General features: G+C 36.5%; 1 protein-coding gene and 1 long non-coding RNA gene across 2 annotated transcripts in view; one reads left to right on the forward strand and one right to left on the reverse strand.

Annotated features, from left to right (window-relative positions):
- Positions 1 to 5,548, forward strand: part of LOC107711470 (solute carrier family 13 member 4-like) — a 15,740-nt gene extending 10,192 nt beyond the window's left edge. Inside the window, exons 9-14 of the mRNA XM_016516449.1 lie at positions 583 to 603; positions 789 to 895; positions 1,034 to 1,164; positions 2,098 to 2,259; positions 2,420 to 2,557; positions 5,270 to 5,548. Of these exons, the coding sequence (XP_016371935.1) occupies positions 583 to 603; positions 789 to 895; positions 1,034 to 1,164; positions 2,098 to 2,259; positions 2,420 to 2,557; positions 5,270 to 5,407 (697 nt within the window). The 3' untranslated portion in view covers positions 5,408 to 5,548. The remainder of the gene's footprint in view (positions 1 to 582; positions 604 to 788; positions 896 to 1,033; positions 1,165 to 2,097; positions 2,260 to 2,419; positions 2,558 to 5,269) is intronic.
- Positions 5,549 to 6,212: 664 nt separating this feature from the next.
- Positions 6,213 to 8,440, reverse strand: LOC107711501 (uncharacterized). Its single transcript, XR_001636708.1, has 3 exons — positions 8,298 to 8,440; positions 7,621 to 7,768; positions 6,213 to 6,832 (listed from the first exon to the last, which is right to left on the reverse strand). It is a non-coding gene; the product is annotated as an uncharacterized LOC107711501 (long non-coding RNA).
- Between the last annotated feature and the right edge of the window lie 4,754 nt (positions 8,441 to 13,194).

The following is a 13,194-nucleotide window of genomic DNA, read 5'->3' on the forward strand; positions in this document are numbered from 1 at the left end:
TACCTGTACATACGATTGTCAATTTGTATATTGTTATTCCCTATTTACTTGTTCTAATTTTATTTGTATTTATTTTTTTCAAATAATATAATAAAAATTATAAATAAAATAAAATAATAAATAAATAAATAAAATAATAAAAAGGTAACTTTTTTGTTTTATATGATTCCAAGTTTTTGTGAATAAAAGTGTCAACTAAAAGTCAAAATATTAAGTAACAAGTAGCATTTCCCTTAAAATCACTCCTAAAAATCACAGTGGAAAATGCTGAGTCTCATTTAATAAACAGCAATTTAATCAAATAAATAGGTCTAGAAATTCTAAAGAATATTGTATTAAATCAGAATTTTACATCACTATTTTATTATTTTATTCCTTTATGGAAAATACAATTTCTTCTTCTTATTTTTTTTAAAATAAAATATTTTATTATATTTTATTTTATTTCATGTATTATTTGTATTATATTTATTATTGATTCATCAGCAAAGTTGTATTGGACAAAAGTGTCAGCTAAGTTATAAAAAAAAACTAAATGTATATATATATATATACAAATTTTTTTTTTTGTAAGAATCCAAGTTGTATGTCACTGGTTGAGAAGTTCATGAACCTCTTGTGTTAACTCAGTCAAAAATAATGATTATTTTATTTTATTTTAATACATGAACATGAACCTCTTGTGACATTAACCCTTACCCAGTCAATAAAATTGATTTCCATTTCTAAATCCTCTAACGTATGCACACGTGAAAAGAAAGATTGACTAAATGTCATGTATCCCGCAGGAAGGGCTACAGGACTGATGCCACGGTGTCGGTGCTGCTCGGCTTCCTCCTCTTCCTCATCCCGGCTCGAAAGCCCTGGACATCTGCATTCTCCAGCGAGAGCAAAGGTCAGATCCCACGCCGCGCTACAGTGCAGCCGCAGCGCAGTCATTCGCTCAGCAGGGTCTAGTGTCTCCAGGACATGAGAGTAAAGGTGAATGTTCTCCACGGTTTGGTAACCGCTCTTCTCTCTGTGATCCGTGCAGGTGATGATGACGATGAGGAGGAAGAGGATCCTCTGGCCCCCATGATCACGTGGAAAGACTTCCAGAGACTGATGCCGTGGGAGATTGTTATTCTGGTGGGAGGAGGATACGCACTGGCTGCCGGATGCAAGGTGAACAATATTATTAGGCCTATTATTGGAAACATTATGATTTTTTCATTATGACTCATTGGCCTACTGTAATGTAAAACAAATTAATTCCCATTATTGTAATGCTGGAAAGAATACATATATTTTTTTATATTTTAAAGTATACATAATGGTAGTATTTGTTGTACTGAATCTGATTTTAATGAAAAACAATCTGCGTCCAGACAAGTAATGAGAATTTAGGTGAAAACGTGATTACTTGTCATAAAAATATTGTCAAAATGCAGTTTTAATGGTCTTCCTTTTATTTTATTTTATTTTAATTTAATTTTTTATGTGTAATATGCACATCTAAAAATCACAGCGGAAAATACTTACTAAAATAAATAGATCTTTAAGTTCTAAAAATTTTAAATAATAATTTTAAATCAATATTTTATTATTTTATTCCTTTATGAAAATGTATTTTATTTTATTTTATTTTATTTCAGTGTAACATGACTCAAAGATTTCTTTGCAAGATTCACCAAAAAAGTTGCATTGGATATAACAGTGTCAGCTAAATTTTTATTTTATTTTATTTTATTTTAATATTACAATGTAATATGACCCAAACATTATTTGCAAGGTTAACTAACAAAGTTGCATTGGATAAATATTTTATTTTAATTTTTTTATGTAAGATTTCAAGTTAAGAGTCAAAATAAGAGTCAAAATATTAAGTAACAAGTAGCATTTCCCCTAAAAATCAGTGGAAAATCTCATTTAAAAATCAGCAATTTAATGAAGAAATATATATTTTTTAAGAATATAATCTCAAAAAATATTGCTTTTAATTATGATTTTACATCACTATTTTATTAAAGAACTGCTATGTACCATCAGATTATTTTCTAGAACAAACATGCCCTATACGTTAACTTCTATATGAACCATGTGACGTCTCTGGTCCAGGTGTCCGGTCTCTCCATGTGGATCGGTCGGCAGCTGGAGCCGATGAGTGGTCTTCCTCCGTGGGCCGTGACGCTGCTGGCGTGTCTCCTGGTGTCCGCCGTCACCGAGTTCGCCAGCAACCCAGCCACGCTCACAGTGTTCCTGCCCATCCTCTCGGCCCTGGTCAGCTAACACACACACACACACACACACACACACACAAACACACACACACAAACAAACAAACACACACTCTCACACACACACACACACACACACAAACAGATTGAAGTGTTATTATTTGACAGCGGTGTTCTGACCGTGTGTCTCCTGTCCCTCACAGTCCGAGACGCTGCACATCAACCCTCTGCACACACTCATCCCTGCCACCATGTGCGTGTCCTTCGGCGTCATGCTGCCTGTTGGAAACCCGCCCAATGCCATTGTGTTCAGTTACGGACACGTGCAGATCAGCGACATGGTATGAAACAACATTAGCCTGTTTATATCACCTCTGTCCCGTCTCACAGCTGTGCCAGGAACGCCATGTCGAAAGGCCAAACCATTAATCATGTTTTTCAGAAGCTAACTAAGAGTGAAACAGGTGCCTGGTCCATTTCCAAAAGTACAGCATGTCAGAGAAATAATGTGCTTAAGTGTTAATGAAATGAATTGTGCTAAATTAATTAACATTTAATATATTTTAGGATGTAAATATGCCTTCAGAAAGGTAACAGGGCCGATGGTAACTAGGATTGCAATTTTAATATGGCAAAACTACAAGATACTCATTTGAAAGATAAATTTTTATCAGTTGCTTATTATACAAAATAATTTTCACAAAGATGACATTTTAAGATGGTCCCCTGCTGATAAATATAGTAAAACTTGATAAATGTGACCCTGGAGCACAAAAGCAGTCTTAAGTCGCTGGGGTATATTTGTAGCAATAGCCAAAAAAACATTGTATGGGTCAAAATTATTGATTTTTCTTTTATGCCAAAAATCATTAGGATATTAGGTAATGATCATGTTCCATGAAGATATTTTGTAAATTTCCTACTGTAAATATATCAAAACTTAATTTTTGATTAGTAATATGCATTGCTAAGAACTTCATTTGGACAACTTTAAAGGCGATTTTCTCAATATTTAGATTTTTTTGCACCCTCAGATTCCAGATTTTCATATAGTTGTATCTCGGCCAAATATTGTCCTATCCTAACAAACCTTACATCAATGGAAAGCTTATTTATTCAGCTTTCAGATGATGTATAAATCTCAATTTCGAGAAATTGACCCTTATGACTGGTTTTGTGGTCCAGGGTCACATATAAGAAAAAAAAGAGACCACAACTTGTCTTGAAAAAGCAGACTACCTGTGAGTTTCTTGACTTTTTTGGAGTTCATTACTTTAAAAGGGGGGCAATATTAATAAGACAATTTAAATTATTTTTATTATATTATATTAACATTTATATTGTGGAAAAACATGCATATTCATGATGAAAGAAATAGAAAATATATAAATGGATGGATAAAATAAAAAACAAATAGCTGGATTTTTGTTGATGTGTTCAAGCAATGTCTATTTTAACACATATGTCATAAGTAGCATGGGTACATTTCTAGCAATAGCCAAAAATACATTGTATGGGTCAGAATTATTGATTTTTCTTTTATGCCAAAAATCATTAGGATATTAAGTAAAGATCATGTTCCATGAAGATATTTAGTAAATTTCCTACCGTAAATATATCAGAACTTAATTTTTGATTAGTAATATGCATTACTAAGAACTTCGTTTGGACAACTTCAAAGGCGATTTTCTCAATATTTTGATTTTTTTGCACCCTCAGATTCCAGAATTCCAAATATTGTCCTGTCCTAACAAACCATACATCAAGCTTATTTATTCAGAAAAAGCTTATCATTTCAAAAAAATTGACCCTTATGACTGGTTTTGTGGTCCAGGGTCAAATATTAAATGTCTGTATCATCTATTTATTATAATTTTTTTGTTACACATACAGTATGTATATGAGACACACAAATAACACCTGTTTTGTAGAAAGACTCGTGTAACACCACTTACTAGGGGCATATACATTACTTCAGTGTGGGAGGCTCAACAAACAGGTCATTTACAATATTAAAGGCACAATATGTAAGATTTTTTTATTAAAATATCCAGAAACCACTAGAACAGTGTTATATATTTTGCTGACTTGTGTACTTACATTATCCCAAATGTTTCGAAGAATGCTTAAATCCAGAGAAATAAGCAATTTTAACTAGTGACACGGACCTTTCGAGCCGTGTGTCGCGCTCGTTCAGCGGCCTCGTTTCGCTTCGACGGCTTTCAACCTCACCCTGCTTCATTCTACTGCGTTAATAAATCATTAGCTCATCCATGAACATGATTTCTGCCCGAGTCCCGTCGGATTGCTTTGGCTGTGGAGATGAAGACAACAACTCCCATGATTCCACACTCAGTCACTGGGTCATCAAACTACGCCTTTGTCTCTTTGTTTGTTTTGAACACGCGCCCTCTAGTGGCAAAAAATTACATATTGTGCCTTTAATTGGATCAGTCTGGTGCAGGCTTCTCATGCTCCCCTGAGTCAACGGCTAAGGTAAGACAATCAAAGTGCAAAAAAACTAAATATTTGTCCCGGAGGATCCACATGTGATAATAGACTTGATATAAATGCGTTTTCTACAAAAACATGTGTTAAGACTAATGCATGTCTCTCTCTATTTACATACACTAATCAAGATGCATTGTAAGCCATCATTGACACATTTCAGGAGATAAAAATGGCAGTTTCAGTACATTACTATTCCAGTTATACCATGAATGTGGTGATGATTTTATTTTAAGATACTAATCTGCTGTAAAGCAGCTTTATTGACCTTAATGTTGTGCATACATGATTGAACTTGTTCTTATCAATAAATCATCTGCTTTACCCACAGAAACATGCCCGCACATACCCAACAGTCCATCAGTTGAAAAAAGACAGTAAGAGCTCTGGGATGCATTTGGGACAGAGCCAAACATTATTTTTGCTATTCCGAGAGCCACTTTGGATAGTGATGGTTTGTTTTTTGCCCAAATGTGACAACTGGCCTATCGCCCTGGTATAACTACTTACTGGCAAACGTTATATTTTCTCCTTGTGTCTTGCAGGTGAAGGCCGGGTTTGGAGTGAATCTGATCGGGGTTTTTGTGGTGATGTTGGCCATCATGACGTGGGGCGAGCCGCTTTTCCACCTGAGCGAGTTTCCCACCTGGGCACTGATGCGTAACGTCACGGGCAGCTTGTAGCTGTGTTTGATTGAGGACACTGGATATACACTGAAGGAGGCACATATATGCAATTAAAGCCTTATTTTTTATTTTACATCGGTGGAGTAAGAGGACGTCTGTCGGAGGATGCAGAACTGCTCACTGTGACTGAATGATCGGTGGAAACTAGGGATGCACCGATACCACTTTTTCCAGTACTCGCCCGATACCGATACTTTTATTTTTGGTACTTGCCGATACCGATTTCATGTTGAAAAAAATAAAACAATAAAATAGCTGGATTTTTGATGATGAGTTTCGAAAAACTTACTAAACATCTATAAACCAAACATTATTATATTATATTTATATTATAAATGAGAAGTTTTTAAATCATTTATCATCATAATCATAAATCTCATTATGCATGACAGCTGCTGCAAATGCATTTAAATTGTCAAGAGATTCATGTGTAAAATCTAATCATCTCAAAAGATGCAGGACATGCTGAAGTTTCTGCTGAGCGAGCTTCACTCAGGACTATGGACTGACCCACTGGGCAGGACACATGGCTTCAAACTCTCGCTGGTGTTTCTCACAGGCAGATGTTTGGTCTTAATGGCCATCTAGACACTTCCAGAGCTGGTCTCTGGCGCCCCAGCAGGCTTTGCGCTCACTAGCATTAGGAGCGCTCATCTTTCTGCAGGTTTGTCAACAACTGTTAACACTCGCATTGCGCAATATAAATCACGTATCCACATGACATTAACACTAAAGCAGCACTATGTAACTTTTGGCGCTCTAGCGGTTAATAAACAGAACTGCACACATCCCGCGGCATTTCCAAGTTTACGTGCCTACAAGACACAATCAGCGATGTTTGTGTGAAACCACCGATGTAACATATCTGTATGCGTCTATGTCGTGATACATTTGCGTTATTTACTTGAGAGGTTTGAGGGAGATTCTGCATCAGATGAAGTCGCTGTCGCTAGTATCTAACATGCTCTTACCAAAATGTTACATAGTTTTTGGGTTCTGGTTACGGAAGATTGTTTCAAACGTTACAAAAAAATATTCGCAATCGTAAACTGAATAAACCTCTGTGCCGTTGATCGTTGTACATACAGGAAACTAACATTTTGTTATTGTCGGCAGCAAATCGTTGTGATCAATTTATTTCACCTGACATCTCTGAAACCATAATAAAACACTGTATTTTTGGTTCATTTATTTCTTTTGCATTTCAAACATCACAAGCTCAATACAGCACTGATTCATTCCGATAAATTACAAGATGAGACAAAAACACATTGTTTCATATAACTTCTCATTGTCAGAGTCCAGTGTTTTCATTTCCTCCGATGGCTATAATTTTGATGCTCCTTCAGTCGGTTCATAGCCCTGCTTTTGTATTTTCTCCTTGTACTTCAAGAAGTCCCTCTGTTTGACGAAATACTTCACCTGCCATTGAATCACAGCAATCAGTTCACGTAGATTCATAGAGAAATTCAACAGAATATTTCTCTTGAGAAAAAGTGTGCAGAACTGTACTGAATGTGCACTTGTAGTGTACTTCAAATCTTCAAAGTATATATATTTTAAAAACTGTTCTTGTAGATAATATATTACTAAAATAAAAGGCTACTTAAGTGTACTTAAAGAGAGACACTTTCATGAAAAGTGATCAGTGTAGCACAGATGACATTGTGTGATGGTCCCCTGCTGATAAATATATACACAAGTAGGTATAACTTGATAAAAAAAAATAAGAAAATATTTATTTGATCTTTAGAGTAAAGCACTTTAAAACTGGGAAAATATTATGAAGACAATTTCAATAAAACATTATTTTAACTAAAAACTATACACATTTAATTTTTAAAAAATCTGTTTTCTTTACGCTGTTATATTATTTTATATTACATGATATAAAATAAATTTCAACTGTTGAAACGGAGCCTATTCATGTTGAAAAAAATAAAACAATAAAATAGCTGGATTTTTGATGATGAGTTTCGAAAAACTTACTAAACATCTATAAACCAAACATTATTATATTATATTTATATTATAAATGAGAAGTTTTTAAATCATTTATCATCATAATCATAAATCTCATTATGCATGACAGCTGCTGCAAATGCATTTAAATTGTCAAGAGATTCATGTGTAAAATCTAATCATCTCAAAAGATGCAGGACATGCTGAAGTTTCTGCTGAGCGAGCTTCACTCAGGACTATGGACTGACCCACTGGGCAGGACACATGGCTTCAAACTCTCGCTGGTGTTTCTCACAGGCAGATGTTTGGTCTTAATGGCCATCTAGACACTTCCAGAGCTGGTCTCTGGCGCCCCAGCAGGCTTTGCGCTCACTAGCATTAGGAGCGCTCATCTTTCTGCAGGTTTGTCAACAACTGTTAACACTCGCATTGCGCAATATAAATCACGTATCCACATGACATTAACACTAAAGCAGCACTATGTAACTTTTGGCGCTCTAGCGGTTAATAAACAGAACTGCACACATCCCGCGGAAGAACATTCCAACCGGAGCTACTTCTCTAAGTTTATGTCTATGGCGATTCACGCAGGTATGTGTTACTCCGCAGCGGTGACTACCCGACCAGGCTACAATGGTCCAAATATAAGTACTTATTATAAGTGTACCGTAGTGATTCGGAATAAGACAAAAACGCGGTTTGGAAGATTGATTCATGATGTACTCGCTCATTATATACATTTAGCAAATTTTGAACACAGAAAAAGTTACATAATGCTGTTTTAATAAAAAGAACGTGTTTAATTATCAGTATACTGATAGACAGTAGCATATCTCTACGAGAGTACACGTTATTATTTACATGAGAGCGAACTGTGGCTGACAGTCCAGCTCCGTAATGAAAGTATAATATTCTAAGCACTTACCAAAGACGGTTCATCACTTCATATGCTTTCTGTAATTATTATTAAATTAATAATTGTTAATTAATCATATTCTGAAGAGCAAAGAGTCCCAAGGACGCGTTGAGCATGTAGGAAGTAGCAACTAAACATGTCGCCTTCTGATGATGACCGCAAGCCGTTGAGTAAACAGTAGTTCGTTCAGTGACCGCTAGATGGTGCACTTGAACCACTTTAATTTCAGATCTAAGTTTATTGTTATTTCTAAGTTGATATATACACGCAACAAAATTACTAAAACTTTAATCTCTATAATAATAAGTATAATAATAAGTATTTAATCTCTATAATAAGTATCTCAATAATACTAAAACCACACTTTAACTGGGTGATGACATCCCTGAATCATCAATGAACTGACTTTAGCTGGATAAATAACTCTTCTTGCATTATTGATAAACTGTTTTACACACAATCAGTATTGTATAAAGTGCTATACAAATAAAGGTGACTTGACTTGAGATATATATAAATTTATTTATTTTAGATTTGATGGTTTGTTTTATTTTTATGCTTGATTAAATATATATATATATATATTTTTTAACATTAACATTTAATTAAATATTTATTTGTTTGTATTTTATTTTACCCATTTGACAACTTGTCGTTGTTTGCTTGTTGTTTTCACAAATGATGGCAAGAAAAAATAATATCTGGCCATTTGAAATAAGTGAAAAACATTGAAAATTTGCTCTTCTTGTCAGACTGAGCCGATGTTTTTTAACATTTGCTCATTGATGTCTGTAATGTTGGCCCTCATTACTGGCTCCAGAAGTGTCTGTTGATGCTACAATAGTCTAAACTCAAGGATTTCAGACAAACTAATGGAAAAATCCCTGAATCATCAATGAACTGACTTTAGCTGGATAAATAACTCTTCTTGCATTATTGATAAACTGTTTTACACACAATCAGTATTGTATAAAGTGCTATACAAATAAAGGTGACTTGACTTGAGATAGATATAAATTTATTTATTTTAGATTTGATGGTTTGTTTTATTTTTATGCTTGATTAAATATATATATATATATATATTTTTTAACATTAACATTTAATTAAATATTTATTTATTTGTTTGTATTTTATTTTACCCATTTGACAACTTGTTGTTGTTTGCTTGTTGTTTTCACAAATGATGGCAAGAAAAAATAATATCTGGCCATTTGAAATAAGTGAAAAACATTGAAAATTTGCTCTTCTTGTCAGACTGAGCCGATGTTTTTTAACATTTGCTCATTGATGTCTGTAATGTTGGCCCTCATTACTGGCTCCAGAAGTGTCTGTTGATGCTACAATAGTCTAAACTCAAGGATTTCAGACAAACTAATGGAAAACAAGGTGTTTCAGAGAGATATTTGCCACTGAATGAATAACAATCTTCTGAGGCTTTTCGGATTTGATGCCTTTGATTTGATGTCGTCCTTCATCAAGAGTCAATATTAAGAAAGAAAGTTGTTTTCGCTGCTCTATTCATAAGTTCCCCCTCGTGCTCCTGATCGCAGTGACTCATCGCAGCCATTATCAAACAGGAATTAATTGTGTGGGAATGCTAGTGAAAGTGAGCTCTTTTGTAGGGACAGAGAGCGGCCATTGTTCAGCGCTGAATATTAAAGAAAGACGAGCACAAACATTTGAGCTCTCAGATAAACCCTCAACCGTTTCAAAGATTGTTTTCTTCCATAATTAACCAATCACCAACAAACCTTCAGATCCTCGAGGATTCCAGTGAAAAAATGAAAATCTGTCGGATGAAATAATCTGACTGTAAGAGACGTGTTTAGAAGGAGTGTCTTTTCCAACCTGAGTGACTTTTGTGTTCCCCTTTTGTAATCATTCACAAACCACAACACCCTAGCAACCAACAAAGTACCCTGGTAACCACCCAGTAATGCCTTAGCAACCACCAATACACTCTAGTAAAAAAATCAACAACCACAAAGCACCCTAGTAACCACCAAAGCATCCTGGTAACCACCTAGTGAGGACTTCACAACCACCAATGCACCATAGTAACTGCATAGTAACCACAAAGCACCCTAAAAGCCACCTAGCAGTGCCCTAGAAACCACCAAAGTTTCCTGCTAACCACCTAGCAATGCCTTAGCAACCACCAATACACTCTAGTAACCACATTGCAACCGCATAGCACTGGTAACCACCCACGGCATTCACCTAGTGATACTTTCACAACCACCAGTTCACCCTAGTAACCACATAGCAACCACAAAACACCCTAATAACTACATAGAAACGCCCTAGCAACCAAAACATTCTGGTAACCAGCTTGTAATGCCCTAACAACCACAAATACACTATAGTAACAAAATAGCAACAACAGAGCACCCTGGTAACCACATAGCAATGCACTAGTAACCACCAAACCATCTTGGTAACCAGCTTTTAATGCCATAGCAACCACCAATGCATCATAGTAACCACACAGCAACCTGAAATCACCCTGGTAACTACCTAGTGGTACCTTCACAACCTGAAATCACCCTGGTAACTACCTAGTGATACCTTCACAACCACAAAGCACCCTGGTAACCACACAGTGATACCTTCACAACCACAAAGCACCCTAGTAACCGCAAAGCAAACACAAAGCACCCTAGAAACCAGCAAAGCATCCTGGTAACCACATAGTAATGCCTTAGCAACCACTAATACACTCTAGTAACGACATAGCAACCACATAGCACTGGTAACCACCCTGGTAACCACCTAGTGATACTTTCACATCCTCCAGTGTACCCTAGTAACTGCATAGCAACTACAAAGCACCCTAATAACTACATAGCAACGCCCCAGCAAGTAAAGCATTCTGTTAATCAGCTTGTAATACCTTAGCAAACATCAAAGCATCCTGGTAAACACACAGCAACCACCAAGGCATCCTGTTAGCCACCTAGTAATAGGCAGAGTACAAGTAGAGTGGTAGATCCTCCCAACCTGAGCAGCCCGAGTGACTTGTGTTCCACTTGTGTTAACTTTGAAGCGATGATTCTTTCATCTGGCTTTTTTTTTTTTTTTTTGATGGTCTGTGGTGTGTGATTATAGGTAAGTGTGGGGCTGTTTGGTTTGTTTTCTGTCTGTTTTCTCTCTCAGTTGCTAAGGAACTGAGATGTGGCATAAGTTGCAGTCACACATCTGAGTTTCAGCACCTATTAGCGATCAAAGTGATTTCAGTAATGCGCTGTGTTTTAATAGTTTAATAAGTGCGCCCTGGGGACCAGCACAGCAAATCATCAAATTAGCATCCCGTAAAGACCCGAGTCAGGAGCCCGTAGGAGCATGATAAATGACTTTAAACTGCTGCAGCTTGTGAGGATCACACTTACTGTTTCATGTGTCAAAACTTTCATTAATAACAGTAAATAAAAGCAAAAAGTACATTAAAGCAATGAATATAAGTGCATGTGTGCTTATAATAAATATATAACTTAATGACAATAAAACAAATGACAAGAAATATAACCAAATTTAAAACTGGAAATATAAAAATAAATGCAAATTCAAAATATTAATAAAAATTATAATAATATATAAATAATCCTAAAATAACAATAACAATAAATAACGTCAAGACAATATAATTATTACATTAAAATATACCCCCCCCCGGATGCCAGAGGCAGAGGGATTATGGGTTATTCAACCAATGGTGGAGCTTTTTTGTGTGTGTTTTGCTTTTTTGTGTGATTAGAATTCACACACTACGCTCCTCTTTTCAGCATGTGTGCATGTGTGGTGTGTTTTGATTTTTCTTCTCTCTGAGGTGGACAGAAAGAGACAGTGGTGTGTGTTGTCCTGGCATTGCGCTTCAGAAGAAAAGCCCCCAGCGCTCTTCCTTTGGGCCTCTCTCTCTCTTTTAGACTCAAGGAGGCCTGATGTCACATTTCAGAGATTTATTTCAATGCCATAGTGTGCTGTGTGAGGGATGGAGTTTGTTTCATGAATGGCTTTTATCAAACCCTGGGGATGCTAATCAACACACTGTTCCTGCAGAATAAACCTTCACGCGACTCAGCGGTGTGTACAGAGTGCAGAAATGCTGCTATTTGTCCAGTGATTTTTGTTTTTTTTTTGTGGGAGAAAAAATTTAAAAAAGAGTATGTTTCAAACCACAGTGTTTTAGTTCTGAGCTTTTTCGGGTTTAGTGATTTGAACAAAGTCCTAACATCAAGTAATAAACTTTGGTACTGCCATTATTTCCCTGCATTGCTTGTGCTAAAAATGCACAAATAATGCAGCTTATTAAGGAGAAAGATACTATTCTTTTCTAAGCAATCAGAGTTTATGATTTTTGCCTTGTGGATGATAAAACTGTTGAAAAAAAATCTATAGACCACACACAACACCCTCGCAACCACCAAAGCACCCTGGTAACCTCCTAGTAATGCCTTAGCAATCACCAAAACATCCCGGTAACCACATAGCAACGAGAAAGCACCCTAATAACCACCTAGCAACACTAGAAATCACAAAAGCATCCTGTAATGTCTTAGCAACCACCAATACACCCTGGTAAACACATAGCAACCACAAAACATTGGAAACCACCCTGATAGCCACCTAGTGATGTCTTCACAACCACCTGAGCACCCTAGTAACGGCACGCTTCTTTGCGCTAGCCCGTAGAGATCTCCCCTTCGTCGAGTATGCCAGGGAGTTCTGCGGGCTTTAGATGACGCCACCATCAACTCTTTGTTCTGGCACGGGGCTAATTACCATCGCCCCGTGGACCTCCCAGACGCCATGGCTTCCTAGTCTGCCTGCTCCGCCATGGCGCCTCGAGCTGCCTGATCCGCCATAGGTCCCGGAACGGGTACCGCCCTGGAGGCCGTCCATCCCT

This window comes from Sinocyclocheilus rhinocerous, unplaced genomic scaffold (genome assembly GCF_001515625.1).
Source record: "Sinocyclocheilus rhinocerous isolate Xijiao unplaced genomic scaffold, SAMN03320098_v1.1 scaffold208, whole genome shotgun sequence".
Classification (NCBI taxonomy): domain Eukaryota; kingdom Metazoa; phylum Chordata; class Actinopteri; order Cypriniformes; family Cyprinidae; genus Sinocyclocheilus; species Sinocyclocheilus rhinocerous.